Genomic DNA, 27,214 nt, shown 5'->3' with positions numbered 1-27,214 from the left:
TTCCTCGAGACGCGGTCTTTAGGGCTCGCATACGGACACTCGTGAACATCCTGACCAAAAAGGCAGACAAGGACGGATTGAAAGAGTATGCGGAATATTCAAGCTCTATGGCGGGGAGATATAGTGTCGGCGACGAGGTATCGATGGCGGATATACTCTTATTTTCAACTATGAAACAGAGAAAGGGGAACGAGGGAGAAGGAGGAGAGGAAGATGTTCCTCTTCTCGAGAACATCTATCGAAATTGTCTAGAGTTGTGGGAGGGTAGTATCCATCTTCTTTAGAGCCACTCGCATCCTCATACCGTCAATAGGTTTTGCAGTCACTTCTATCATCTGCGTCTGTTAGTTTTTTCATCTCATTTCCTCTTCGTAGACATGACATGAATAAAATAGAGTAGACAACATACATTATATACCTCTGATTCGACCGCGTAGCGACCATCCGGCTGGACGAGGAGCTCGCCGGCTGCATTTCGGGAAAACTCCCCCAGTCCGACCTTCTCCCATTCATACCGACGCGCGACACAGGCTAGAATGACGCGGGCCTCGATGGTCGCCAGTTCCTGGCCGATACAGTTACGGGGCCCGCGCTCAAAAGGCCGCCAGGCTGAAACCCCATTATTCTCAACGGAAGAGGACCCATCATCACCGGCTGACAACCACCTCTCGGGCATGAACGCGTCCTTTGTGGGCCCGTAGACAGCTTCATCGCGCTGGATGATGCTGTGGCAGTTATACAGCATCACGCCGTCGAGACACAGGTTCTTCCCGTCCGGTAGGCGCACGGTGAATCCCGTTCCCGGAGAAGAATATCGAGCTGTCCCTGCGGGTGGGTACAGACGGAGGATCTCCTTGATCACCGCCGCGGTATATGGAAGCCGGCGGAGGAGCTCGTCACCTGCAATGGTCGTCGTTGATGTCGGGCTGAGAAACTTCTTCCGGACGACGTCCGGAGAGGGATCCAGGCCCAGCACAGCGTCGTGCTCTGCACGCAGGGCTTGCATGGCTCTAGGGGTCCGGCTGAGTTCATAAAACGCCCACTGGAGCAAAGTGCTAGTTGTATCGTGGCCGGCGAACAGGAAACTCTTGAGTTGGTCACTGGTCTGAGCCACCAGAGCAGGGGTTGCCTCGGAGGCTTCTTTGAGACTCAACGAAAGCACACTCCGCGAGGAAGAGTCCTTGTCTGTTTGATGCTTCAGTTCGGTAAACTTCTCGCGAACTATATCCTGCAGGAGACTGTCCAGCCGGCGTGAGATCGACCAGCGAGTCAGATAAACCCGCAGATCTAGAAAGGCCCAGCGCCGCCCTCTTTTAATACGGTAGCTGGAAACGAGAGCCCGGAATAGAGACACCAGCTCGCTTTGTTGCTCCTCGCCCATTTGAGCCTTCAAATCGGTGTCCATCGTCACGGCACCTACAAGTCAGCCATAACTTCTACAGTGAAGCTAAGTATCCTACCTATAATGTCGAATGTGAGATTTGTGCAAAGCTCTTCGAGCCGAAAGTCCTGGCCCGAGGCGGCGTACCGGTCCAGATTGGCGAGGAATTGCTCCGTCTTGTCGAGGATGCAGGGCAACAGAGTCATGAGATGCTGGTGGGAGAAGCCGGGGTTGAACCGTTTGCGCAAAGTTTTCCACACCTCGCCCTGTTTAACAAAAGAGTAGATAAGCGAGTGCCGGAGAGAGAAGAGAGTGGATCGTCAAGTGAAATACCTCCGCTATGACAATCGAGGCCGGCCCCAGCAGCTGGGACAACATCCTGCTCGTCGGCGATTTCGTCACGCTGTAGGGAAACGGCTTGGAGCTCTTGGAGATCTGCTCGGCCACTTCATGGCTGCAAACCACGGCCATGCAGTAACTCGCTGGCCGCAGATCCATCATATACAATGGCGGGTTGCCAAGGTCTTTTGCAATGTTCGCCAACACATGGTCTACAAGTAAGTGAGCAAGTCTACCGATTGATCAGGACATCAGATATTGTACTCACCCACATGGATATCCGACGGACTGCTCATAATCCGTCTCCCCATGGCCCTCAGATGGCCCATCGCCAGCGAGGGTTCCAGCTGTGGCCAGTCGGCATACTGTTTTCGTCGGTAATAGACCAGCCGGTGCCACAGGTAGATGGCTACCAGCGGCAGACTTGCAATCAGGATAGCTTTGAGCATGATCTCGCTCTTTCCTCTCTCTTCTCAACGAGGAGAGCAGTGGATGTTTGTTTGTTCCTTTGTTCGTATAAATAGAACAGCGCGGGGCATCGCGCCTTATTGGGACTAGGAAGATACAACCCTGATAAGACATAGCATGGCGTGACATGTGACATCTCATGGTACTTTTGTCCTTTGCTGCTGAATGAATAATGTTCTCGGAGATGTCGAGGGAGTTCCCAGGGAGAGGTGAGGGAGAGATCTGGGGTATCAGTCCTGCAAGATTGAATATCGCATCTCTCAGACAGTTGGCTGTTTCTTTCTGGTAGAGAGACAGGGGGGAGAGAGAAGCCTATTCGATAGAAGGCGGTTTGGAAAGGAAGAAAGACTCCAAGGCATAGCCAAATCAGGTGGTACTCTTTTCCTGAGTCCACATCTACATGGTCTTCAATCATACATCTCCTACTGGGCAGGGATCAATCCCTGAGTTTGAGGAACGGATGATCCATCAGTTCGCGAGCTGTCTTCCTCTTCTCCGGGAGCCAATTGAGCATCTCTCGAACAAAGGATAAGAATGCTTCTTTATCTTTGTCTTCGAGGAACGGGGTTGTATCCTCTAAGCTTCTGGACGGGATCAATTCCTTATAGAGGAGTTCATCTTGAACGGTTAGTTTGACGTAGGAGAAACAAGAAAAGAGTCTCCACTCACCTTCTGTGTCAAAGAAAGGGCCATCGAAGAATTCTTGGGCATTCCGGCATAGTTTGCCGGTTTCGTTCATGACTGGCTGAGGCCAGTTGTGCTCTGACATTGCCTTTGATCTCGCGAGCAGTTCCCTGGGAGGCGGGCCCAGTAGAGCAATCATTTCTGCGAGGTGTGACTTGGCGTCGTATATACCGTTTCCATCGCAGACCTGCTGAAACAACTCTTTGCTCCCAAGAATATTCCACAACTTGGACAGGATAATTAGCTATGACGCCTAAACTGTAGTATATCACAGAAATCAGGACCTACCAGCACGCCAAAGTTCCAAATATCTGCCTTGAAATCCCAACCGCAGCCAAGGATTACCTCCGGAGCACGATAATAGTCTGGCTGGATAGGATAAATGCCCAGTTGCTCTCCTGCCATTCCATTCAGAGTAGACAGCGTATCGAGTCTTGTTGCAAGCCCGAAATCAGCTATTTTGGGAATCATATTCTTGAATTCTCTCGCGTCAAGAGCGCCAAAGTCATTATGGCAGCGGTAGACAGTCCGGCCGCTATCACCGTCAACTTTGAATTGCATCGGTTGTTTTCGTTCAATGAAGGTTGTTAGAACTTTCTCGTTTTCAAAGCTCATAAGGATATTCCCGAGCTTCAGGTCTGGGAATAGATTAGGTCTTAAAAAGTCCAGAAATAAGCAGCAGGGAATGACGACAAGGATTTACCTGTGTGAACAACTTTGCGCTCTGAGTGAAGATAATCGAGGCCAACTAGGAAGAAGTAGATATAGGCCTTGGCAATGGGCAAAGGAAGCCTGCGATCAACGAAACGCCTCTGGAAAATCCAGAAAGGCTCTCTCATCGGTTCATATACCAGACACATGTGCTTTGCTTTCGGACCTGTTACCTCGAAGTCATCCAGGCTTGTTCGTAAAATTGTACGGCCACGATGCGCTGGATTCAGCTGTGTGATATGGCTCTCAATTTCCCTCTCATGCCGAGCGTCGTCGGCATTATCACTGTTGATAATCTTCAGGGCCACAAATTCTTCAGATTGCCATTTGAGTCTTATTGCGAGAGCAGGGTCAGTTTCTCGGCAGTCAACCGGAATCAACAGTTAAGGGGTGCGAAGGTACCTCGAGATGTCTCGGGCGAGCCACACGGTTGACTGTGATCCCCATCCGATTTTGACCAGAAGTTGGAATCTCTCTGCCAGTGTTTCCCCTACCTTTGCTGGGTAGAAGGTCGCCGAATTGTAGTCAGGACAAATCTCCTCGTCCACCAGTTCCTGCTGAGGAATAGGAGGCCCCGAGTTGGGCGGTAACTGCCAGAGAGACTTCTTGGTGAAGGAGAAGATGGTTCGCCTTGATTTCAAGGAGAATCGCCAGAGTGGATTGGCCATCCGAGCGTGTTGAGTGCGTTGGAGGTGAGGTGAGCAGAAACAAGGAAAGTCAAGGAAGTTGAGTCGAAGTTCTCTAAACAGGAGGCTGGTGATGTTGACTAAGCACAATGTATATCAGCCTGAGTGAACAATTTCTTCGAATTATAACTACATAAACTAGTAATTAATACTATGATATATTATTAGTAGGTGGTTACGATAATATATATCTATTGTATCTTTCTATTATGCCGGTATATCAATTTCTTATGCAAATCCTGCTCTCTCGGCGGATTGCGGATAACCTCATCTACGAGCCAGAGACCAGAAACCAGACTACACTCTATCTACAAGAGTACTACTCAATCATCGGCTGTCTATCCGTTCATCTGTTGAAATTACTGGTCATTGAGATCGTTGATGCTACCCTACGGAATCCAGATGACTCTAGAATCCGATCTCTCCCGATCTGACATGCTACTATAAAAAGACCTGCCAATTGGATATTCAAATCAAATACTCACTCACTTTGACTTCTTTTATTACTGTGTCGACTCTGTTATTACTTCCTCATCATGGAACGCCCTGTCCCGATGGAAGTTCTCGTTCTCGGTCTCTGCAGAACAGGAACTCAGTGTACGTGTTTTTCCTTCCATCGATCCTTCTAGGCTCAACTTATGATCATTTATTCACACAGAATAGCCATCTCAGACGCCCTGCTCCTCCTCGGCTACCCAGGCACATATCATATGCGAGAAGTCCGTAAATCAGGGCACACACAAGCATGGATTGATCTCTTGAAGGCGAAAGAGGAGGGGAAAGTCCCTACTAGAGGGGATTTCGACGCTTTTCTAGGAGAATACTCAGTAAGACGTCAAAGAAGGGCAAAAAAAGAACTTTCTTTTCATTGATTCGAATCTAGTGTCTGTCGGATATCCCCGTCGCCATCTTCGCCGCCGAGTTGATAGCCGCGTACCCTGCCGCCAAAGTGATCCTGTCCACCCGCGATGAGGAAGGATGGATGAAATCCATGCACCAGACAATCTGGCACCACAGATCGACGGGAGCAGAGCGCGCTGTGGACGGATCGGTCCCCAATGAGCGTTCCAGCGTCATCGATCTGTGCCATGAGCAGCTGTGGCGGAATAACTTCGAGGCGTATGGACGAGACTGTTTCCGCAGCCATAACCGAGAGGTGGCCAGGTTGATGGAGTCTCGTCCAGGGGACTTTCTTATATATGATGTTCGTCAGGGATGGGAGCCTCTCTGTGCGTTTTTGGGCAAGGAAGTGCCTGTTGATGGGTTTCCTCATAGGGATGACTGGAGTGATTATAAGGGAAAGCAAATGTCTTCTATATAAACAGTTTAATATCCTCCCGTAACTAATAAATTAAGATTGAGTTATATATGAAGCTGGTGATATTGTATAGGCCATGCTGATGACTAAGCATAGGAGGTTGTTTTCGACCTGATCAGAAGAACTCCCTTTCCTTCACTTTCCTCACTTCCTTCACTTTCCTCACTTCCTTCACTTCCTTCACTTCCCTCACTTCCACCATGGAGCCATCATGATTGAAATGGTCCATCTCTACGACTATGCCTCCTTCTATCCGAATATCTCCGCCCCTGGATGGCTTACCGACGCCTCGCTGGGCACGTACGGGGGCATCTTCCACGCCCCCGCCCAGCAGGCCAGTCCGCCCTCGTTCGGCGCCTACGCCTACTGTTCCATGCCTCATCCACGGGAGGAGGACTACTGGCTGCCAGAGCCGGTGGAAAACGGCTCAGTCAAGGCCGAGCTGGTCTATCTCGAGTATCTGCAGCGACACCATCGCCGCACGCCTTACAACATCCTGCCGGGGGGTGAGAACCAGCCGTACGACTGCGACGACATTCACCCGTATCTCTACGCTGGCTCACCATTAGAGGAGGGTCCGATCAGAGTGTACGCAGACACGTACAGCGACTCGGCTAATCCCTTCCTACATGACTATGTAAACGGCTCCTGCCAGTACCCGCAGCTCACCGTGGGCGGCCTGCTCGACGCCTACCACCATGGCCGCGATCTGTGGGCCGTGTACGGCGCCAGACTAGAGCTACTGCCTGCTTCGCCCGACGGTTCGTCGATCTGGCTGCGCAGCTCTTCCTCGCCCTTGACGCAGGCGTCCGCGGGGGGGGTCCTGCGCGGGATCTGGCCTGAGTATTCTGGCGCCCTGCCGCTACACCAGCAAGCCGCTGCCATCGACACGGTCGACAGGGGGTTCCCCTGTCCTGCGCGGGAAGCCGTGCTGGACAAGATCCAGTCTTCGGCGGAATGGGAGGCCGCGTTGGGTGCGACGCGATCCCTGCGCGAGTCTCTCGCAGAGCTCTTCGACGCCAACACCTCTGCGTGGATGTCGACCTTTGACCACTTCGCAGACAACTTCCAGGCACGGCTTTGTAACGGATATCAGTTACCGTGTCGGCGTGAGGAGGAGGATTCCTCTTGTGTCACACATGAGCAGGTAGAGGCTGTCTTCCGCGCCGGCGACTGGATGTGGGACTTTTGGTTCCGCGCCAGCCAGGATGCAGCCCGGTACATCACGCTCGTCGAGGGGATGTTCATCGGCGAGATCCTCGCCCGGCTGAACGCCGTGGTCCGTGGCGAGCAGGATCTCGTATACAGCCATACTTTTGTTCATGACGGCGATGTAGGGCCTATTCTGGGCGCTCTGGGGATTACATCCTTGCGATGGCCGGGGATGGCCTCCAACATTGCCATTGAAGTTTGGTATGCTTTTTTTCGTTTAAAAAAGGAATGAACGAATGGATTTCGGCTGATTCATTAGGAAATCTGATGGGCTCTTCGCTCGCGTGCTTTACTGCGGCCATCCCATCCAGACCGTGCATGGCTCGCTGGACTGGACTCCTCTGGGAGAGTTGATTCAGATTCTACAGCCTTTTGTTCCAGAGGATATCGTGAAGATGTGTAAACAGAATATTGATAAAAGGTGATGATATCATCTGAATAGTACCTGATAACTATCCTATCGCCATCTCGTCTCATCTCATCTAATTCGACGTCTTATCCGGCCTATCTTATCTTGCTTATAAATGGATCCTTCGAGTGCCCGATTCAAAACCTGTCTTGGGCGCTTTATTCTTGATTCTTCCCTCTCATAATCAATTCGGATGATCGAGTATTGACATCCAGTTGGATTCTATTGTCTTATTGTTCTATCCTTTGAATAAGTGTTAAACATGGCGACGGAGGAAACCCCCCTTATCCAACCTCCTCGACAGGGGCCAAGCTTTAGAAGGAAATTGGTTATCGCTGCCTTCATCGGCGTCACCATGATTATCCAGAGTATTACTCTCAATCTTCTGACTCTCGTCTGTTAAATGAAGTTGATAGGATAACTGATGAATAGCTACTAATGTCTCCATGATGACCACCACGCAGTCCCTTATCGCCGCTGACCTTGATGCCTTTGATAAGACGACATGGTTCACATCTGCCTATCTAGTAAGATACCCTAACTATCAAATCAACGAACACTACTAACTAATATATCGAATAGATCCCCATGTCGAGTGCCAGTCCGCTATCAGGCCGCCTCTCACACATCTTCACTCCAAGAGTCTATCTCATCGCCAGCTGCGCGCTCATGTCTCTCGGTCTCTTCGTCACCGCCTCTGCACACTCGCTAGCCGTCTTCCTTACTGGTAGGGCCATCGCCGGCTGTGCCGCTGGTGGGCTGATGGGCACGTCGACCATTCTTATTCTTGAGTTGGCGAGTACCAGGCGGCGAGGCTTGTGTCTGGGGATGTTGAATGCTGGGTATACCACGGGAATAGCTTCGGGGGCCATCGTTGCGGGCTTGGTGGCGCCTAAATACGGATGGGTGGGTGACTTACAGAAACAGCAGATGTATTGGCAATACTGATATTCTGATGTCTAGCAAGTGATTTTCTGGTTTCAGGCCTTCATCATGCTGGCCATGACTCTGTCATTGTTCGTCGCCATCCCACCCGTCGTGCAAGAAGAGGAGCAGGATAATTCACTGCTCGAGAAGCTCGGAAGAGTAGACTATGCAGGAGCCATTGCTTTAGTACGTCTTTCCTCCATTGCAGGCCAGGGTATCCATAAGCTAACCAAGTACAGGCCATCTCTGTCTTCCTACTGCTCTTCAGTCTCTCGTCAGCACAGATCCAGACCACCCCCCTCCTCCTATCCATCCTCGCAATCACAGTCTTCCTGGCCATCGAATCCAGACTCACCTCCCGCGGCGCTGAACCCATCATCCCCATTTCCATCCTCAAGATGCGCAGCGTGGTCTTGACCTGTGCCGCCGGGATGGCCGCCATGATGACCCGCTGGTCCGTCCTCTTCTATACCCCGATCTACACCATGGCGGTGCGTGGCTGGTCGCCCGGATCGGCAGGGTTGATCCTCTTGCCTACCAATGCAGGCTTCGGTCTGGGTGGGTTGGTCGTTGGAGCCGTTCATATCAAGGGGGGGGGAGGATACTACACGTATGCCCTGTCATTCGACCTTAACTATCACCAATCCACTATTACTAACTGTTACAGCTCCTGCGTCGTCATTCTCGTCCTTCTTTCCATCTTTACGGCCGCGCTCTCGCTGCTCTCCACCGCCTCCTCGCCCGTCAGCGCCTACATCCTCGCCACGTTCGTGAACGGCTTCTGCGCCGGCGCCATGGTCAACTATACCCTCTCGCACATCTTGCATCTAACCGCCACGCCGCTACACTACATCATCACCGCGCTGGTGGGCATGTCGCGCGGGTTCGCAGGCAGCTTTGGGTCCGCGATCGGCGGCGGGCTCTTCACGCGCGTCCTCAAGGCCCAGCTGGAGAGCGCGTTCCATGCCCACGAGGTGCCGGACAGCGAGAAGCTCATTCGTCGTCTGCTCGGCAGTCCTACCCTAGTGTCTTCCCTGGAGGGGGTGGAACGCAATATCGCCATCGAGGGATACCAGCACGCCACGCGCACTCTTTTTCTCACGGGGGCCGGTCTCGTTCTCGTCGCGGCGGCTTTGCAGGCGGGGACCGGTTGGGAGCCTGAGACCAAGGAAGAAGTGGACGAGATGAGTGAGGCATAAGCGTACAATACTCGACTCAACTCATATCGTATCTGCACGGCTTTATTTTATCTCCGCTGAGATTCAGGAGTTAGCGGAGTTAAATCAAGCTATAAATATGATATTACAGACACTATACAGTATACTACAGTACACTGCGGCTAGACAGCTAAAGATGGCCAAACTCTCCAACAAACGCATCCTCGTCATAGGCGGCACATCCGGGATCGGTCTCGCCGTCGCCAAAGCATCCCTCGAAACATGCGCCAAAGTGACCATCGCCTCCTCTTCACCGGAGCGCGTAACATCCACCGTGGAAAGTCTGAAGGCCGAGTTCCCCCATGCCTCGATCACCGGCCACGCCTGCGACCTATCCAGCGAGACGGTGGAAGCCGAGATTGAATCTCTCTTCGAGAAGGTCGGCACCGTCGACCACATCGTATATACCGCGGGGGACAAGATCGCAGCGACGCCCGTCGAAGAAATCACACGCGAGAAAATCATTGCAGCAGGCCAGTTGCGCTTCATTGCGCCGATGCTCGTCACCGCAAAGGTCGCGAGTAGCATGAAACGCAGCGATCGATCTCCGTATCTCTCGCCCGGCCCCGACTCGTCCATCACATTGACTACAGGGACCGCCTGGGAACGTCCCGTCCCCTTCTGGACAATCACGGCGTCGTACCTAGGCGGCGTGGGCAGTATGGCGCGCAACCTGGCGCTCGAGTTGCGCCCTGTGCGCGTCAACGTCGTGAGTCCCGGGCTCGTCGACACTGAATTGTGGGATGCTCTCTTGTCGGAGGAGCAGAAAGGGGAGCTCTTCCAGGAGGTCAAGGCGAAGAATCCCACGGGCAGAGTGGCTAGACCGGAGGATGTCGCAGAGGCGTATCTCTATCTGATGAGGGATGTTAATATCACGGGCAGGATTATCAGTTCTGACTCGGGGGCGTCACTTGTGTAATCTCTAGCTATGACTGTAATATTTTAGCCCTATATACAAACTCGGTTTTCATAGGCATCTGCATCTAGATTGTGACTATGTATTCTAGGCCTAATTAACAAGCAGGGTATCTGGCTAGCCTGTATCTCACTAGACAGTGGAAGCCTGTCTATTGGGCAGCTTGCGTCTCCTCTCCCTCTGGTTTGCTTTGTTCCTTGGGCGCCCCGGGGTAGCGAGAGCCCTTATCCTTGACCTTCTTCTGCTTCTTGGGCGCAATCTCGGGCGGGTAGGCCTTGGCCGTGATCTCCTGCCACTCGGGGGAGGCTTGGTAGGCTGCCTGGATCGGAGCCATCAGGCTGACCAGCCCCTCTGCGACGGCAGGCTTGAGCAGCTGTGGTGTTAACTAGAGAGAGGTTAGCGAACGGCGCGGTGCTCTTGCAATAAGATCAAGACAATAAACATACAACATCGTTCATGTAGTCATCGTGCAGCTGCTTGATATCGGTGTAGATCAAGGGCTCTGCATCTCTGCGCTCGACTCGGAACTCCTTGCGGCCCCGAAGAGCGGCCGCCGGGAGAAGAATGTACTCGACCAGGGCGACAATGCCGTTACCTTCAACGACCTTGGGAGCCGATTCCGCCTTGCGGATCTTCTTCGAGATGCTCTCGGCAGAGTCGAGGAGATCGATTTTGCTGTCCTGGACGCTAGAGCTCATCTTGCCTCCGCTGAGACCGGCAACCATCGGGTTGATGAGATGGGCGCGCTAGACATGGTAAGCTTACAACAGTCCATCACTCAAATCAGGTTGCTCCTTTGTTTTACCTCTCGGTATCCAAGCTTGGGCAGCCATTCCTTTGCGGCAACGAAAAGCTTCCTCTGGTCGACACCTACTTGAATTAGCGGATACCAAGACAAAGGCTAGCAGGTCCATAATATATACCTCCTAATTGCGCGTCCACCTTGAGATGCTCCTCGTCAAGCACCTGCAGGATAGGGTAGAGCAGGCCACTCAATGGCGCATTATCCGACTGCTTGACAATTTCCGCGCCGGCCTTCTTCGCGTCGTGCTCAGAAACCAGCGACGCCATCCGGTAGACGTCCATCACATAGTCGGGGCTCTTCTGGTAGGAGCTGCCCAGGATAAACTCCAGCTTCTCCGTCGGCACGCCCACGGACTCGAGGATTGCCGTAATCACCTTGGCGTAGTATTTGGCGCGACTCTCAACCAGCTCGAGTGGCGCCTTAAGATTGTCGAGGAAGCCATGGATATCGGCCAGCAAGACCACCACGTCACATCCTGCAGCCAGCAGCTGTGCGAGTTTAATTGCAGGAACAAAGTATCCAGTGTGCGGACGGCCGGTTGTTGCTGTGCCTAATTCGATGAAAAACAAAATAACACCCCATTAGCTCATGTCCTTGACCCAAATACAACGAGGGAAAGAAAGCGTTCTCTAACCCCAGTAAATCCGCGGGTTGCGCCCCTCGGCAAGAATCTTCTCGATGATTTCGGGGTTGAGAACCTCGGCGAGGTTCTCGCTGATGAGATCGTATCTCGCTTGGGCGGCGGAATCCATTGCGATGAAAGACGACGTGTGCGGAGAAGAAAGGGCTCTTTGCTCTTTCAAGGTGGGATGAGGTTTTTTGACTCATTGAAGTTACCCCACCAAGATAGGCCTTGATGCCTGAGGCAGAAGGGCCTAAGGTATCTGTGCCTGAGGCAATTATGTTGCCTCAGGCAGTAAAGACTTATAGTCACGTGTGATTCATGTGACTTTCATGTGATTCATGCCTGGGTGCCTGATTAACTGAATCCCGCGACTTCCCACTGAATCCCCTTCAGAGATTCCATCCAACAGCGCTCCATACCGCCTGCGACGAACTCGTCAATCGTTTCAAGCCCTTTGTTCCGACTCTTTCTCCGTCAAAATGCCTCGTGCTGTCCGCGGTATGTCAGTGTCTTTGCTCAAACAGAACGACGGCTCATAGGTACCCTGCGCAGGCGTGCTCATCGAATGCGACCCGTCTGTCAAAGCCATTATTCTCAAATACGACGAAGAGCGACACGATTATATTGTCGAAGATCTAGACGACGATCGTCATCTGGTTATCAAGGAGAGTCAGTTGCAGAATCTGAAGATCAGGCTTGGAAAGGTATATCTCTGTCTCTGCAGAGAAGAAAATCCAATAAAGGGGTTAGGGAAACAATTGATTTGCTGATGAAAAAATAGGAGCTTGACGAGAAAGTCATGCAACCTGAAGAGTCCGAGTCGGAATAGCCTCGCCTCGAGCGGTCACGACTGTCCGCAGCTGTCTGTCCAACAAGAGCACGTCAAGCGTCTCGCAAAGCGAACAGCGTTCCACCATACATGCTACAAGAAGTCAAGAATCACGCGGCATTTCGGGATCCGAATTGTCATGATGAGAAGCCTACATGTGAGCAGTGACGGGTTGGCTCAGTAACAATATGGACAGCAATGGGTTGGTGGCCAGTGAAGCAACAGCCGAAATTTCCACCAGAAAACCTGCAGAATTGTTCCTGAACCAGTCTGTTGATTGATGTTATACATTTCTGATCAGAGGCTATTCGTCTCAATGTCGAAGGGCAGGACAGCGGTTGGCGCCATTCAGGAACAATCTGATACCGTTCAGATGTACCTTCTAGTATGGTATGAACAAGAATGCTGGGCTTTATATCTCTAAATCTAGGTTTCTCTGAGTTCTAGTCATGCCAAGCGCATCCATCTGCTATCTCTGCTATCTGTTGGGAGTCTCAAGAGCAGTCCGTGGCTTGTTGAAGAGCTGATCAACTCCGTCCATGTATCTCTCACTGTTCCGTATATTGCAGCTCAATGCAGCTCAATACATAAAGATCAGAGAGTCTAGGCAATCCTCGATGATTATTCATGATGCTTCCAGCTGTCTGATCTTGCAGGGATGTGGTCACGTGACCATGGAAAGTGCGAGAAGTGTCTCCAACCTTCAACAAGCAACCAGCAACCAGCGTGGAGAAAGGTCAGAGATGTATCGAGAATATGCTAGTATAGTCATGATATTTCAGCAGACAGTGGCGAAGTGCCTTGTGGCAGATTCTCGAATCGAGGGCGCAAGTATATAGACCCTCGCGGAGTCGCTCCATGTCGACCATCAACAACAAAAGCAAATACAATCCAACAAGCATCTGAAGACATACTTCTCTGAAGAAATCTCCTCTGAAGACAACTACCAAAAGTTCTTTATACACAAAGACTACATAAAATGTCTCTCTTCCGCACCTTCACCAATACCGGCGACTTCGCGCCTCTCTTCCGCCTCTTGGACGACTACGACGTCCACCGCCAGACCAAAGGCCAGACCTCTTCCATTCGCTCCTGGTCTCCTCGCTTTGATGTGCGCGAGAGCACAGATGCCTACCACCTAGATGGCGAGCTGCCAGGTCTCGCGCAGCAGGACATCAGCATCGAGTTCACGGACCCGCAGACCCTTGTGATCAAGGGCCGCGTGGAACGGGAATCCCACTCTGAGCCAGCTCCCCAGGAACCCGAGGCCAGCGAGAACAGCAACAACAGCAACAAGGAAGTGGCACAGACGACCAAGTCCGAGCGCAAGCACAAGTACTGGGTGACGGAACGGTCTGTGGGCGAGTTCCACCGCGCCTTCAGCTTCCCCGGCCGCGTCGATCAGGATAACGTCAAGGCGAGCCTGGCGAACGGCATCCTCTCGATCGTGGTGCCCAAGGCTGATCCCAAGTCTGGTCTGAAGAAGATCAGCATTGAGTAAGGGGGCTTGAACGATGCCTCCTCATACGACATATTCATGCTACCACGACAGAGTTTTGTTGCTTCTCAGGCTCAGTTTCATCTATTACTTCATGCTTCATGTTTCAATAATGTACTATAATCAAGCATAATCAAGATCAATTTTTGTCATCTACCTAGGTACGGAGTATATACAGTCTAGAGAAGATCAACTATAATGTAGCACCTTAGTATTCTCATAGTCATAATGGATAAATACTTACTATCTCATGCTAGTATCAATAAAAGTCCATTAACACAAGGAGCAATAGAAATAAACACTGCTCTTTGTACTGTTAAGCTGACAGAACTCCCTGCCATAATTTAACCTCGGCACTTCAGGTAGTGCAAACAACGACTCCCTCCCTCTCTCTCCCTTCCTCTCTCCCTCTCATCCCATCCATCCTTTTCAATCCATCAATCCTTAGTATTCAAAATCCATAAAATCCAAATCATGTCATACACACACTTCAACGTTTCCTTCCCTGCCTCCCACCAATATGTCGCCCACGTCGAGATCAACCGACCAGACAAGCTCAACGCATTTATCGAGGGGTACCAGAATTCCATCATCTTAACTACTGGGAATATACTAACGTGACTAGAATGTGGCTGGAGATGAAGACTATCTTCGATGATCTCTCGAGCTCGCCAGAAGTGCGTGCCATCGTCCTCACCGGGGCAGGAGACCGCGCCTTCACGGCCGGGTTGGACGTCAAAGCCGCATCAGAGGGCCTCCTGGGCAAAGACTCGCTCATGGGCCCAGACTCCGACATGGCGCGCGTAGCAGTCAAGTTCCGCCGGACGGTCGCCGAGTTCCAGGAGTGTGTCTCGTCGATTGAACGGTGCGAGAAGCCCGTCATCACCGTGTTACATGGCATCACGTTTGGGTTGGGGATTGATATCTGCTCGGCGGCGGATGTGAGGATCTGCACCGCCGATGTGCGCTGCTCCGTCAAGGAGGTCGATATCGGCATGGCGGCTGATGCCGGCACCCTGACTCGCTTGCCCAAGGTGGTGGGTGCGTTTGGCTGGGTGAAAGAGGTGGCGCTGACTGCGCGCGAGTTCGGGGCGGAGGAATCCCTGCGCGTGGGTTTCGTCAATGCTGTCCATCCCTCCAAGGTCGACGCTGTAAATGCTGCTCTCGAGCTCGCCGCGTTGATGGGGAGGAAGAGTCCCGTCGCGGTCCAGGGGACCAAGGAGCTGTTGAACTGGTCGAGGGATCGTTCTGTCGCAGATGGTATTCTCTCTCTCTCTCTCTCTCTCTCTCTCTATAACACTATTTATTCTAACAAGGTAGGCCTCCGATACACAGGCGTCTGGAACAGCGCCGCCGTGCAGACTCGCGACATAACCAATGCACTCCTCTCAAGCCTACAGAAGCGGACTCCTACTTTCGAGAAGCTGTAGATGCTATTCTATTTCATCTAGCGTAATCATATCATCCCAGATGGTGTCATTATCGAGAAAAGAAGAAACAAAAAAATTTAATAAAAAAGAAGAAGAGAGAAGAAAGCCGTGTAAACGCCAATGCTAAGTCTTTTCATGTTTCATGTACGGCCGTATCCATCGTCCAGAAGGGCTTTCACGCAGCCCCGTTTCTCCACGCGCAGGTAGTACTGGTGCAGCTGCGGATATCGAGTGGCAGGCAGCAGGCTGTCGTCTGTCTGTACCATCTCACGCAGCAGAGGCCATAAGGCGCAGTCATCTATCCCAAACGACCCGCCATCAATGTACTTGTGGCCATTACCGAGCGCCGTCTCCCACGTGGACAGAGTATGTTCTAGCTCACTCGCGACAGTAGTAGTAGCTTGGTACTGTCGCCAAATGTGTAGCAATCGCTCAATCTTCTCCAGTTTATCCCCCCCGCGCAGCATCTCGACTCCCGGCCGAGCAGGGGACTCGTGCTGAGTGGCGGCGAGATGGGCAAAATGAGTCAGGATGGCCAGGTCCCCCGCGACCGCCGCCCCGTCCGCGTTCACATACAAGGGCCGCCGCTGGACGTCGTCTTCCAGAGCATTGCCCGCGAGGTCTTTTCCCGGCGAGACGGCGACGGGGGTATACCGCAGTCCGTTTTCGGTCAGACACAGCTGCACACGCAGGTCGGCGATCGCATCCCCGCGGAGGACAAGCCGCGCCGTCACGGCGGTGATGAAGTTGACGACGTCGAAGCCGCCGCCGTACAATGCATCCCAGTCCAAGTCGAGCGAGCGGTTCTCCTGCCCGAAACAACGGACGAGGCGTTCCGTCTCGGCGGGATTGCCGTGAATAGCGCGCCCGGCGTGCTCGCGCGTCTTGGACACGGCGCCCTGGCCCCAGATCAAATCCTGCGCCGGGTCAATGAAAGTCCCGATCTGACGGAAGGTCAGGGAGATCCGCTCCCCGCCGAACGCTCGTTCCTCGGCCGTCTTCGAGACCTCCGGCCGCTTGTCCGGTCGGATCCCGTGCAGCCACTTCATGTTAGTCTTCTGGCCGAGGATAAAGAGCGACTCGTGTGGCATGGGCACCCGCTGTGTATCTCGACCGCCACTACTGTTGCGGCCGGGATCAGGCTGCTGCTGCTGCTGCTGCTCGTCTGTCGACGTCGTTGTCGCAGCGGATTCCTTGGAGCGGAGAACCATGACGCGCTGGGCGCCCAGGCTGACATTGCAGATCGATGAACCGCGAACAATATCCAAGGTCTTGTCCGAATGCTCTGAGATGCGATCCTGCCCATCGCGGTACAGCTGGATCAGGACATGGTTGAGCGGGTGGCCGACGATGCGCTCGACCTGGATGCGCACCTGGTTGACCATCCGCGACAGAGGCAACAGGGGCGGCGACTCATCGGCGGGGTGGCGGTAGATGGGAATCGCCCCTTCCGGTAGAGCCTGGCCCTGCACTGCCACCAGGCGCGGGACCTGGCCGGAGAGATGGTACATATGCTGCCAGGCGACCTCGCGGCGAATTTGCGTAAACGCATCTTCGGGAAGGTCAAGATCGTGGATGATGCGGGAATCCCCTTCACCGATGCGATCGCCCGGGCGCAAGGGCCGGTCGGGGGCGGTGGCGGCTCTTTTGTCGGTGGCAGGCCGAGGCCTAGTAGATGGCCGTCGCTCCGCCGGGGTCGAGGGGGTTGTTGAGGGGGGTCCACTGTTGCTGGGTTCCTGTCGTCGACGAACTCGCGGTGTAACTCGCTTCTTTTCCTGTGCATCCCCGGCATTGGAGGCAGTCGCCTGGCTTCGGCGGGCAGACCGGAGAGAAGCCAAATCTCGGAGTGATGCCTTGAGATCACTCTCCATGCCAGTGGCTTCGGCCAAGGCCCCAGCGACACGAAGGCGGCGGCTCCCGTCTGAAGCGGCAGACGAGGCCGGTAAAGATGACGATGATGATCCCCGGTCGGCCCTCTTTTTCTTCCCACGCGAGTGGACGGTTTTGGGACTCGTACGAACGTCAAGCTCGTCCATGACGCCCTCGATACCGGCGGGGATGACCGAGCGGTTGGTGCGCCGCGAAATTCCCTTGCGAGCTATAGCATCAGTTTCCTGCCAGTCCAGCTCATCGTAGAGCTCCGTGGTGGTGATTCCGTCGGCGCCCAGGATATCGGCCATACGTCGCATCGCCTCGGCGTGCCGCGGAAACTTGCGGAAGCCCAAGCAATCCTCCACCACGGTGACGGCGAAGCCATATCGCACCGCGTCGAGGGCGGTAGCGTAGACGGAAACGTTGGACAACGATCCACACAGGTACACCTCTGTCACAAAGCGCGAGCGAAAGGATTGCACGAGCCCCTCGCTGGCAAAGGCCGAATAGTCCGTTTTTTCCAGCACGGTGTCCCGTTCCGAGTCGATGGCGGTCAGGATGGGCGCCGGGAACTGAAAGCCTGCCGAGCCTGCGAGACAGCATCGGGCAGGCTCAACCGAAAGAAAGGCCTCCTCGTCGTCGGCGGGGGGTTCCGGCACCGCAACGTCGGAGGTGGCGGCGGCCACTGCATTGTCATCCTCCTCCTGCTGCTGCTGCTGCTGCTGCTGCACGGGATCATCATCCGCCTCTATTTGTTGATGGTGGTGTGGGACTCCTTCTTCTCGATCTTGCTCCAGTTGTGGTCGTGGCCGTGACTCACTCAAAATAATCCGATCGTCCTGGGTTTGGGGATCCACAAGCCTGCGGCGGGTCTCGTAGTGGGAGCGCACCCAGAAGACATCGCCGACCCGGCGAAAGGCCTGAGTGAGTGTAGGCAGCTGGTCAAGGAAGTCGGCCGTATTGGAGACGTGTAGAGCCCCATTGGGGCGGATAAAGTCGTTCTGGAGGTCAAGAAGGAGGAGGGCCTTGCGGGTCTGAACGGCGGGCAGGTTTTCGACGCAAGCGAAGAAGTTCATGGTGCTATCGACATATTCGGAGCGTGAACCGGTGGGAATGAGATGTCTAAGCAGAGGCCCGGGCGATTACCGGGCGAGACTCGAGACAGCGAAAGAGGGAGGGCGACGAGGACAAAAAAAAAAAAAAAAAAAAAAAAAGGAACAAAGAAAACAGGGAACGAAACAGGAGAGAGAGAAGCATGTCGTGAGGAAGTACTTTCATAATAGGAGCAAAACGGAAAGGGCTAGAGCAAGGCTACCTGGGGACAGGACTGGAACAAGACATATTGAGGGTGTGAGGATAGTTCTCGACAAGGTCTGGGTTGCACTGCAGACTGCCTTGCGGCGTCCAGGAGCTGTCTGTTGTCGTTGTCTGCGAGCAACGCCCGAGTGCTGTGTTGAGCGCGGAGCAGATCGGGTTAGCGTGGCAGGTGGATAAGAGGGAGGGCAGAAGTACAGAGCGTTGGCTCTGCAGCATTTGCTCGTTGCAGATCTGTAGGGTACTTCTGTACCCGGTAGGTACTTTGGGAGAGAAGCAATTGAAGTGATGGTGACGGAGGACAGAAGAAACTCCCAGTCCAGGTTGAGATGCTGGCAGCTGAGCATCTGCATCATGTGATGATGAGTAATTGGTGTCATGTGATGGTGAGTAATCAGTATCATGTGATGTATTGATTACTAACAACATCATGTGATAGTCATTGATTAGTAATCAGGCACGTGATTAGTTATCGGTGCCTGAGGCAATAGGCATCACTGCCGAGCAGTCCTCGACCAAGGCAAGACAAATACTACAGGTAGGAAGTACCCTCAAGTACAGTACACAAGTACAGTACATCTACAGCCAACAGGTAATACCTAATACTAGGTAGTACCAACAAGAACTAACAGGTATGGCAGTCTATACTAGGTACTACCTACGCCGTAACCACTTGACGACGAACTGTTCTCTCTAAGCTAGCCACTGAGTCATTACGCAGCACAGAGGAATAGCTCAAATCAGTCTTCTTACGTATCCTGGCCCTGCGATTTGCCACCTCTTCCCCAGATCTCCGTGCCTCTCATTCATTCTCTACTAATGGAAATCTCTTGACTCACCTCGGGGAGCGGGTGCACAAATCCGACATCGGCCGGGGAGCTCCAACCCGACTCCGGGATCACGTGCGCACCAAAGTCAATGACTCCCGCCCCGAGCTTATTTCTTATAAGAGCTGGTCTCCGTCGCTTTTTTTTCCTCACCGTTTCTTCCTTCACTCAGCTTCTCTCCTCTCCACTCCCCTCAATTCCTCGAGTTCATCCTCCTCCATCCTCCTCCATCCTCACCATCCTCACCACCCATCACAATGGCTTCTCGCACCCTTCCCCGTGCCCTCCGCCTGGCCCGCGTGGCCGCTCCTCGCTCCGTCGTCGCCGCTGCCCTGCCTCGCCCGGCCCTGGCCAGCGCCGCCGCTGTCCCCCGCGTGGCCATGGTGACCCCCGCCCGTGGCATCAAGACCATTGACTTTGCCGGCACCAAGGAGACCGTCTACGAGCGCGAGGACTGGCCCCGTGAGAAGCTGCAGGAGTTCTTCAAGAACGACACCCTCGCCCTCATCGGCTACGGCTCCCAGGGCCACGGCCAGGGTCTCAACCTGCGGGACCAGGGCCTCAACGTCATCGTCGGTGTCCGCAAGGATGGTGCCTCGTGGAAGGAGGCCATCCAGGACGGCTGGGTCCCCGGCAAGAACCTGTTCGACGTCAGCACCGCCATCGAGAAGGGTACCATCGTCATGAACCTGCTCTCCGACGCCGCCCAGAGCGAGACCTGGCCCCAGGTCAAGCCCCTGTTGACCAAGGGCAAGACCCTCTACTTCTCCCACGGCTTCTCCCCCGTCTTCAAGGACCTGACCAAGGTCGACGTCCCCAAGGACATCGATGTCATCCTCGTCGCCCCCAAGGGCTCCGGCCGCACCGTCCGCACCCTCTTCCGTGAGGGCCGTGGTATCAACTCCTCCATCGCCGTCTTCCAGGACGTCACCGGCAACGCCAAGGAGAAGGCCATCGCCATGGGTGTCGCCGTCGGCTCCGGCTACCTCTACGAGACCACCTTCGAGAAGGAGGTCTACTCCGACCTCTACGGTGAGCGTGGCTGCCTCATGGGCGGTATCCACGGCATGTTCCTCGCCCAGTACGAGGTCCTCCGCGAGCGCGGCCACAGCCCCTCCGAGGCCTTCAACGAGACCGTCGAGGAGGCCACCCAGTCTCTCTACCCCCTCATCGGTGGCAACGGCATGGACTGGATGTACGCCGCCTGCTCCACCACCGCCCGCCGTGGCGCCATCGACTGGTCCAGCCGCTTCAAGGACAACCTGAAGCCCCTCTTCAACGAGCTCTACGACTCCGTCCGTGACGGCTCCGAGACCAAGCGCTCCCTCGAGTACAACTCCCAGAAGGACTACCGTGAGAAGTACGAGAAGGAGATGGAGGAGATCCGTGAGCTCGAGATCTGGCGCGCCGGCAAGGCCGTCCGCTCTCTCCGCCCGGAGAACCAGAAGTAAATCCTCCTCCTTTTGTGATTATAAAAAGCTGTAATGATATCATGGTGTTTGGGTCAATTCATTTTTTCTACTTTCTCAATCGAATCTTGTAAAAACCACTCGTATCGAAACACTACGTAGAAAGCTCGGCTTGTCTAATTCTCCTCCCACTTACGCCATATCCGCATTTATCTTACCACTCCATTTCATCTCTCTCTCTCTCTCTCATTTCAATTCTACTGCCACTCCTATTAAATCAAAATGGACCTCTCTCCAGCCTCGATCCAAGAAGCCTACACCCTGATCACGCCTCACATCCACCGCACCCCGCTCTTAACCTGCTCAACGCTCGACACCCTCGCGTCCACCCCGCAGTCGGTCGCCGACCTGGCCAACACCCCCTTCGCAGGCCTCGAACCCGCCCATCCACGCTTCCGCTTCTTTTTCAAATGCGAGAATTACCAGCGTATCGGCGCCTTCAAGGCCCGGGGCGCCTTCCACGCCTTGATCCGTTTGTTACAGGGTGGTGAAGACGTGCGAACGAGGGGTGTCATCACCCATAGCTCAGGCAAGTTTAACCCAATATATCTTTTTCGATATCTATTTCCTTATACTTATTTCAATCTAGGGAATCATGCACAAGCTCTCGCCCTAGCAGCCAAAACACTGGATATCCCCGCGTACGTGGTGATGCCGGAGATCTCGACCCCCTCGAAGATAGCAGGGACGCGCGCCCACGGGGCGACGGTAGTGTTCAGCGGATCGACGAGCGAGGAGCGCGAAGCCGTGGTGCGTGATCTACAGGCTCAGACGGGGGCGATTCTCGTGCCGCCCTACGACGACGCAAACGTTATTTGCGGACAGGGGACGACCGGGTTAGAAATGCAGGCTCAGTACGAGGCACTGGTCGAGCAAACGCCGCGGTTAAGCGTGCATCCTGAACAGAAGGTCTTAGACGCAGTCATCACACCCATCGGTGGGGGTGGGCTCAACGCCGGCGTGGCGACGTACTTCTCCGACAAGACCACCAAGGTGTTTGGCGCGGAGCCTTCGTTCGAGGGCGCGGATGACTGTCGGCGCGGTCTAGAGGGGGGAGTCCGCGTGGAGAGCGTCAAGACGTTGACCATCGCGGACGGGCTGCGCACGCCCGTCGGGATCCTGAACTGGGCGGTCATTTCGGATCCTAGCAAAGTGGCGGGCGTGTATGCCGTCACCGAGGAGCAGATCAAGGCTGCCATGAGGCTGGTCCTGGAGCGGATGAAGGTCGTCGTCGAGCCGAGCGCTGTCGTCGGCTTGGCCGTGTGTCTGTTTAACGAGGAGTTCAGACGTCTCGTCGAGAAAGAGGGGGGGGATCAGGGATGGGATGTTGGAATCGTGTTTAGTGGAGGCAATACCACCGTCGAGGCGATTGGTAAATTGTTTACTTAGAGCACATATTCTAATACACTTATATATACAAAGAAGACATCAGAAACAATTCATCACTCATTGAACGAATCAATGAAAGAAACGTCATCGCCAACATAGAAGGAAAATCCCGTGTCCATCGCATGAACCGAAAACCGTCCCCGACTCACCACCGCATGTCGCTGGGCGGCCTCCTGCTCAGCCTCCCTCGCCGACATCTCGGGAGCAAACCGCCGAACAACATCCCTCTGCACTGCAAGACGCAGACTTGGAAAGGCGCCCCACGGCGGCACCGGGCGGCCAGGGCCTCGGGTGAAGACGACGGCGCAATGGAACAGGCGTTGCAGGCGTTGCAGCTCGTGCACGAGGTCGGCGTGCAGCGTCGAGAGAACGAAACTCAGCCGGGTGTCTCGCTCCGCCGCAGTCTCAGCGACCGGCCGGCCGATCTCCTCGATCCGAGCGACCTCGTCGCGCAGTCTATCCTGCCAGAAAAACGCATCCACACTGTCGATGAAGAGGCCGTGGAGTCTCCGTGCGGCAGAGGGATGCCGGGTCTCGTCGAACAGGTACGTCTCTAGACTGCGGAGCGTCGCGAGGAGCGCCGATGACGATTCCGGCCGGAAAACGTGCACATGCTGCAAGGAAGCGTACACGAGGGCATCAATCTCTGCATCGGTAGCAGAGCCTCCCTGTTGGTCATCAAGCAACTTCTCACGCACGATCCCCCGGCCGACGACCCGGAGACGCTGCGCGTCAAACCGCCCGTCGCTGTCGATCCACACCACCGCCGCGTGCTGTCCATCCAGCATCACCTCGTCGTACGTAGTGGGTAGAACAGCCATGGCGGCCAGATAGTAGAGCAGCTGCGTCTTGCCGGCTCCCGACGAGCTGCTCGAGATCTCCACGACGGGGTCTCCCCGTTTGATCGGCGTAGACCGGTTCTCATCGTCGGTTTGCCGTCTCTCTGCCTGGGCTGCGAGCAGCTTGTCCAGCCCTTTCACGCCGGATCGATACGCTGGCCCGTCCTGGCCGTTGGAGAGAGCCCACAGATCATCAAGCAGCTAGATTATCGGGCGAAATATCAGCCATGTCCAGCGTAGGCAGTAATCAATGCTCACCCCGTCTAGCCCTTCTTCGTGCACCTGAGACAGCAAGCTCTCCCCAATACTGGCGGCCATGCGGCAATCATTTGCTGGTAGAAGAGGTGCAAGAAGTAGTTGTTATGAGTTCGTTGTTTATGAGTTCGTTGGTTATGAGAGCTCTTTAGTTATGAGAGTTAGGTGATGGAGATAACTACCGCCCAATCTCTATCCGAGTTTGTTGACCTCCTCCAACCTCCTTCCCAACATCACATCACATCACCACATACACTGTACTCCGTATTCAGCTCATAAATAACATTTTCTATCTACTGAGATTTCTAAAATGGCCCCCCTGGTCCCCATGTTCGACGTCGCAACCCTCCCCGACCATGTCAACACCGTGACGAAGAACTACCGGGAGAAACGCCGCAAGGGACCACAGGTCAACCTGACGGACTGCCCGCTGTTTGAAATGGTGCAGTACTCGTGCAATCCGCCGCAGAAGGGGGTTCCCAGCCCGGGACAGGTCGTGTGTACACCCATTGTGCGGTTGTTCAGGAGGTACGTCTGGAAAACGAGAGAGAAAGAGAAAAGCGTCAGGTGTTGATATCTTTAGATGCGCCAATGGTTTAACGGTTGAGACGACGGCTTGGGAACCGATACGGCTGGCTGAAGAGGAAAAGGCTGAACGGGCTCGCTTGGAGGCTACACAGAAAGCTACGGCATAACTTGCATATTCGGTGTGGAAAACGGGGGTTCGGATCGGGCATGTTCTATTGAAATATCTTGGGTATCTTGCCATCGACAAATAAAAAGAGGAAGAAGAAGAAAATCGCCAAAGCCAACGCCAAAGCCAACGACAACGCCAACGCCAACGCTTCCGCTCATAACGTGCTAGGTTACGTGCCCACCCAGCTTTCGACCCTGGTGGTTGTCGCAACGTCCTTCGCTTCGACAGGCTTCTCCTCGACCCGACGACTGCCCGCTGTCGTTCGGCGCCACAAGTCCCGCTCGCAGTTGACGATGGGTCCGAGTTCGAGGCTCAGAAGGGAAGATTTGGTGCGAGTGGGAGCCTCGCCCGGCAGGTCAACCTCCCCGCCGACCGCGACCGCCGACGACTCCTTGTGCATCTTCTTGGTGAGGCCCTTGATGGTCTTCTCGAACATGCTGTCCATGCTTTCCATGCGGCGGCCCCACAGCTTCTTGTCCCGCCCAGCCGCTGCAGACTGGTTGTCCTTGAACGCGGCGCGCGCCAGCTTGCGCAGGGCCTCTTCGCCGTGGCGGCCGTCCTCGGTGGCGCGCTCCCGGATCTTGCGCGGGTCGCGTTCTCGCTCGGTGAAGACCGGTGTATGACAGTACGTGTGTTTGCTGGGGAACTCGGGGAAATTCGACGGGATGTACGCGTGTCGGACGCGCTCGTCCTCCCCGCTCAACTGCGGGCCAAGGAACGGCAGGGGTTTGAACACCTCCTCGTCCTCCGGCGGCGGGCTGGGCAGTAAGGTCGGCGTCGGCTGTGCGGTTTTTAGGTAGGGTAGGAGGTCGTCGGAGTGCAGTCGGTTTCGACGCAGGGCGTGTTCAAAATCTTGAGGGATCGGTTGGATGCGACGGCAGGAAAGCATCGACTGGCGTACATAGGAAGAGAAGCGAATGATGTCTAGACCGTCAATAAAAACGTTAGAACTTGATACAATTCTTGTAGCTCTCTTTCTCCTCCTCTCTTTATAGACGCCTACACTCCTCGGTCGCAACCCGGAAACTCTCCAGCGCTGCCGGATCCGCAAGGTCGAATCCAGACTCCCGTAGAGCCTGCCCGATCGACCGGTTCAGCAGCTCCTCGACGCAGACATTATCCGTGACGGCGGGCTCTGCCAGCGCCGGGACGACAGGGTTCAGCAGACGGTGGTGGTGGTGGTAGGGACGTTTGAAGCGTCTGGCGTCCGGTTCGAGGGCGGGCACAGGGCCTGACGAGCTGGAACGCTTGATCACAGGTGCTGGCGAGGGCATGACGATGGAGATGAGTATCCAATATCTCCTCCATCTGGGTGAGAGACGAGTCTGAGATGGCAGCCGCAGCGGCAGAACTGGATCACGTGACGGAACAGGAGTATTATAAGGGATGCGGTCTTGACAGAAGAAGTGGCAGAGTCTCACAGGAACTGTTGAGGCCCAGTGAATAGTTTGTAATTATTATACTGTCTAGAATTAAACTAAGATAATAAAATATCCATCTATCTACCCAGACTCAGTGCATCTGGTCGACAAGATCCAATACCAAGCCAGCGATACTAATCTCGTTCCGTCAGACCACTCCCTCCCTCGCTTACGCAGCAAAGCTTCTCCGGCGAACATCATCCCATTCCTCCCATCCCGTCGTCTTCACCTCCTCTCGGTCTGAACCCACGCCGCGTTACTCGCTCCTCTCTCGATCGAAAAGAAACCCCTTGCTGTTTGCACAATGGCTGCTCTTCCTCCTATCACCGGCGTATGTCCTCAGTCCAAGCAATTGACTCAAAAAGACTGGAGATTTCGATTTCGAGAACTTCAGATGGAAGACCTCAGCAATGGACATCGCTAATAAATCATCTAGATGCTCCGCCGCGGCCTCGTCCTCGACCTGAGCACTGCCTTTGGTGAGTTTCTCTGTCCTGCACTTCCGGACAATCCGTACTGACTCTGTCCAGGTTTCGGCACCACCTTCGGCTACCTCTGGTGGTACGGTACGTATCATCTATCCTCGCTCTATCCCCGCTCTATCCTCGCTCTATCCTCGCTCTATCCTCGTCTCTATCCTCATAGTCTAATCGTCTAGGCTTCCACCTGCCTCGCGTTCGTGCCCGTGATACCTACTACACCAAGCTCGAGCAGGAGCGTCTTGCCCAGGCATAATCGGGAGGGATAGGATGTGAATACACTGTTTTAACACTCTACACTTGTACACTGCACTCTACACGTAGACTTTACACTACACGTAGACTCATCATAGCAATCGTACAATCGTAATCTATATCATAATCATGCTAGACTTCATATCACCCTCTCATAGGTAATCCCCTTGACTGCCCCCCCGCCCATGGCCGTCCGGACATTCCGCTTGAACGCCTCGCGGTTCAGTCGGAGATCCTCGGCTGCCTCTTTGTTAAGGGGGTCTGACGCGTTGGGTTCAAGGAAGAGGAACTATTGACTTTTAGAACACACTCAATAGAGAGTATAGGGTATAGAGAAGAGAATAGAGTGTTACCTGTAACCCCACAATCACCGCGTTCAGATTCAAAACAGGCTTCCAGTCTTCCCGCAGGATATTCAGACACACGTTCCCCTCCAGGTCGATGTTGGGATGGTAGATCTTCTGCGAGCATTTCACTTTCGGCGGGTCGTGCGGGAAGTTCTGGTTGATCGTAAAGGTGAAGCTGAACGTGCCGCCCTTGTACATGCCCTCGTCTGGCTCGATCGTCAGCGTGAAGTTGAGGATGTCGTCCGGGTTGGGGAACGTCGTTTTCATCGTCGACCCGAGGGCCAGTTCTTGGAGATCTAAAAAGAGGGAAAGAAAAAATCAGAATTAGAAAACATCAGAAATGATAAAGGAGAAAAAAAAAAAATACCTCTCTGCACTCTAAGCTGTGCCGCCGTCACCTTCTTCTTCTTCTTGCCCCCCTCGGCGTTCTCGGCCTTTTGCTGTTGTTGTTTCTGACAGGTGAGCAGTGAGGAGACAGGCTTGGGAACAGCATACATACCATAGACCATATCTTCAACATTTTGTGTGTGTAGACGATATGCTAGAGAATATCCAAGATACAGTGTCGACTGTAGGCTGAGACGGTTGTAGCTCG

General features: G+C 54.1%; 17 protein-coding genes across 17 annotated transcripts; 10 read left to right on the top strand and 7 right to left on the bottom strand.

The window, feature by feature from the left end:
* Window positions 1-358: 358 nt before the first annotated feature.
* Window positions 359-2,169, bottom strand: ASPZODRAFT_145000 (hypothetical protein; the record flags this gene model as incomplete). The annotated part of the gene is made up of 4 exons (XM_022725063.1): window positions 359-1,416; window positions 1,461-1,647; window positions 1,715-1,932; window positions 1,989-2,169. 4 exons carry the CDS (start codon window positions 2,167-2,169, stop codon window positions 359-361), a joined length of 1,644 nt encoding a protein of 547 aa, XP_022578951.1.
* A 455-nt stretch (window positions 2,170-2,624) lies between these two features.
* ASPZODRAFT_71973 (hypothetical protein) lies at window positions 2,625-4,251 on the bottom strand (the record flags this gene model as incomplete). The annotated part of the gene is made up of 5 exons (XM_022729797.1): window positions 2,625-2,806; window positions 2,858-3,098; window positions 3,161-3,510; window positions 3,576-3,916; window positions 3,986-4,251. The coding sequence occupies 5 exons, from the start codon at window positions 4,249-4,251 to the stop codon at window positions 2,625-2,627; spliced, it is 1,380 nt and encodes a 459-aa protein (XP_022578950.1).
* Window positions 4,252-4,956: 705 nt separating this feature from the next.
* ASPZODRAFT_135262 (hypothetical protein) lies at window positions 4,957-5,612 on the top strand. Its single transcript, XM_022723744.1, has 2 exons — window positions 4,957-5,096; window positions 5,153-5,612. The coding sequence occupies exons 1-2, from the start codon at window positions 4,980-4,982 to the stop codon at window positions 5,588-5,590; spliced, it is 555 nt and encodes a 184-aa protein (XP_022578949.1). The 5' UTR covers window positions 4,957-4,979; the 3' UTR covers window positions 5,591-5,612.
* Window positions 5,613-5,807: 195 nt separating this feature from the next.
* ASPZODRAFT_71773 (hypothetical protein) lies at window positions 5,808-7,224 on the top strand (the record flags this gene model as incomplete). The annotated part of the gene is made up of 2 exons (XM_022729779.1): window positions 5,808-7,000; window positions 7,059-7,224. The coding sequence occupies 2 exons, from the start codon at window positions 5,808-5,810 to the stop codon at window positions 7,222-7,224; spliced, it is 1,359 nt and encodes a 452-aa protein (XP_022578948.1).
* ASPZODRAFT_2112608 (hypothetical protein) lies at window positions 7,043-9,334 on the top strand (the record flags this gene model as incomplete). The annotated part of the gene is made up of 6 exons (XM_022727748.1): window positions 7,043-7,576; window positions 7,641-7,735; window positions 7,791-8,114; window positions 8,172-8,321; window positions 8,375-8,745; window positions 8,803-9,334. Exons 1-6 carry the CDS (start codon window positions 7,471-7,473, stop codon window positions 9,332-9,334), a joined length of 1,578 nt encoding a protein of 525 aa, XP_022578947.1. The 5' UTR covers window positions 7,043-7,470.
* Window positions 9,335-9,488: 154 nt separating this feature from the next.
* On the top strand, window positions 9,489-10,271 carry ASPZODRAFT_71603 (hypothetical protein; the record flags this gene model as incomplete). The annotated part of the gene is made up of 1 exon (XM_022729767.1): window positions 9,489-10,271. One exon carries the CDS (start codon window positions 9,489-9,491, stop codon window positions 10,269-10,271), a length of 783 nt encoding a protein of 260 aa, XP_022578946.1.
* Window positions 10,272-10,381: 110 nt separating this feature from the next.
* On the bottom strand, window positions 10,382-11,825 carry ASPZODRAFT_101537 (hypothetical protein; the record flags this gene model as incomplete). The annotated part of the gene is made up of 5 exons (XM_022720790.1): window positions 10,382-10,653; window positions 10,715-11,014; window positions 11,074-11,138; window positions 11,192-11,623; window positions 11,708-11,825. The coding sequence occupies 5 exons, from the start codon at window positions 11,823-11,825 to the stop codon at window positions 10,420-10,422; spliced, it is 1,149 nt and encodes a 382-aa protein (XP_022578945.1). The 3' UTR covers window positions 10,382-10,419.
* A 352-nt stretch (window positions 11,826-12,177) lies between these two features.
* On the top strand, window positions 12,178-12,527 carry ASPZODRAFT_18625 (hypothetical protein; the record flags this gene model as incomplete). Its single annotated transcript, XM_022727251.1, has 3 exons — window positions 12,178-12,196; window positions 12,251-12,402; window positions 12,480-12,527. 3 exons carry the CDS (start codon window positions 12,178-12,180, stop codon window positions 12,525-12,527), a joined length of 219 nt encoding a protein of 72 aa, XP_022578944.1.
* A 979-nt stretch (window positions 12,528-13,506) lies between these two features.
* On the top strand, window positions 13,507-14,028 carry ASPZODRAFT_18624 (hypothetical protein; the record flags this gene model as incomplete). Its single annotated transcript, XM_022727249.1, has 1 exon — window positions 13,507-14,028. One exon carries the CDS (start codon window positions 13,507-13,509, stop codon window positions 14,026-14,028), a length of 522 nt encoding a protein of 173 aa, XP_022578943.1.
* A 471-nt stretch (window positions 14,029-14,499) lies between these two features.
* Window positions 14,500-15,455, top strand: ASPZODRAFT_153868 (hypothetical protein; the record flags this gene model as incomplete). Its single annotated transcript, XM_022726027.1, has 3 exons — window positions 14,500-14,600; window positions 14,651-15,285; window positions 15,346-15,455. 3 exons carry the CDS (start codon window positions 14,500-14,502, stop codon window positions 15,453-15,455), a joined length of 846 nt encoding a protein of 281 aa, XP_022578942.1.
* A 140-nt stretch (window positions 15,456-15,595) lies between these two features.
* Window positions 15,596-18,403, bottom strand: ASPZODRAFT_71981 (hypothetical protein; the record flags this gene model as incomplete). Its single annotated transcript, XM_022729798.1, has 4 exons — window positions 15,596-16,574; window positions 16,629-17,959; window positions 18,101-18,102; window positions 18,148-18,403. The coding sequence occupies 4 exons, from the start codon at window positions 18,401-18,403 to the stop codon at window positions 15,596-15,598; spliced, it is 2,568 nt and encodes an 855-aa protein (XP_022578941.1).
* A 215-nt stretch (window positions 18,404-18,618) lies between these two features.
* On the bottom strand, window positions 18,619-18,931 carry ASPZODRAFT_135255 (hypothetical protein). The gene has a single exon (XM_022723741.1). It carries the CDS (start codon window positions 18,858-18,860, stop codon window positions 18,639-18,641), a length of 222 nt encoding a protein of 73 aa, XP_022578940.1. The 5' UTR covers window positions 18,861-18,931; the 3' UTR covers window positions 18,619-18,638.
* Window positions 18,932-19,725: 794 nt separating this feature from the next.
* ASPZODRAFT_71902 (hypothetical protein) lies at window positions 19,726-20,919 on the top strand (the record flags this gene model as incomplete). The annotated part of the gene is made up of 1 exon (XM_022729794.1): window positions 19,726-20,919. The coding sequence occupies one exon, from the start codon at window positions 19,726-19,728 to the stop codon at window positions 20,917-20,919; it is 1,194 nt and encodes a 397-aa protein (XP_022578939.1).
* A 240-nt stretch (window positions 20,920-21,159) lies between these two features.
* ASPZODRAFT_161014 (hypothetical protein) lies at window positions 21,160-22,326 on the top strand (the record flags this gene model as incomplete). The annotated part of the gene is made up of 2 exons (XM_022726498.1): window positions 21,160-21,466; window positions 21,527-22,326. 2 exons carry the CDS (start codon window positions 21,160-21,162, stop codon window positions 22,324-22,326), a joined length of 1,107 nt encoding a protein of 368 aa, XP_022578938.1.
* Window positions 22,327-22,379: 53 nt separating this feature from the next.
* ASPZODRAFT_71592 (hypothetical protein) lies at window positions 22,380-25,391 on the bottom strand (the record flags this gene model as incomplete). Its single annotated transcript, XM_022729764.1, has 5 exons — window positions 22,380-23,366; window positions 23,424-23,437; window positions 23,718-24,084; window positions 24,299-25,041; window positions 25,121-25,391. The coding sequence occupies 5 exons, from the start codon at window positions 25,389-25,391 to the stop codon at window positions 22,380-22,382; spliced, it is 2,382 nt and encodes a 793-aa protein (XP_022578937.1).
* A 451-nt stretch (window positions 25,392-25,842) lies between these two features.
* Window positions 25,843-26,264, top strand: ASPZODRAFT_51527 (hypothetical protein; the record flags this gene model as incomplete). Its single annotated transcript, XM_022728432.1, has 4 exons — window positions 25,843-25,869; window positions 25,975-26,017; window positions 26,069-26,104; window positions 26,197-26,264. Coding segments are annotated over 4 exons (174 nt in total), but the record flags the coding sequence as incomplete, so codon positions are not given.
* Window positions 26,265-26,348: 84 nt separating this feature from the next.
* Window positions 26,349-27,194, bottom strand: ASPZODRAFT_135250 (hypothetical protein). The gene is made up of 4 exons (XM_022723740.1): window positions 27,119-27,194; window positions 26,987-27,071; window positions 26,626-26,915; window positions 26,349-26,561 (listed from the first exon to the last, which is right to left on the bottom strand). The coding sequence occupies exons 1-4, from the start codon at window positions 27,137-27,139 to the stop codon at window positions 26,412-26,414; spliced, it is 546 nt and encodes a 181-aa protein (XP_022578935.1). The 5' UTR covers window positions 27,140-27,194; the 3' UTR covers window positions 26,349-26,411.
* Window positions 27,195-27,214: the final 20 nt, after the last annotated feature.

This window comes from Penicilliopsis zonata, assembly GCF_001890105.1.
Source record: "Penicilliopsis zonata CBS 506.65 unplaced genomic scaffold ASPZOscaffold_14, whole genome shotgun sequence".
Taxonomy (NCBI): domain Eukaryota; kingdom Fungi; phylum Ascomycota; class Eurotiomycetes; order Eurotiales; family Aspergillaceae; genus Penicilliopsis; species Penicilliopsis zonata.
The sequence above is the reverse complement of the archived record's forward strand: the minus strand, read 5'-3'. Positions and strand labels throughout refer to the sequence as shown.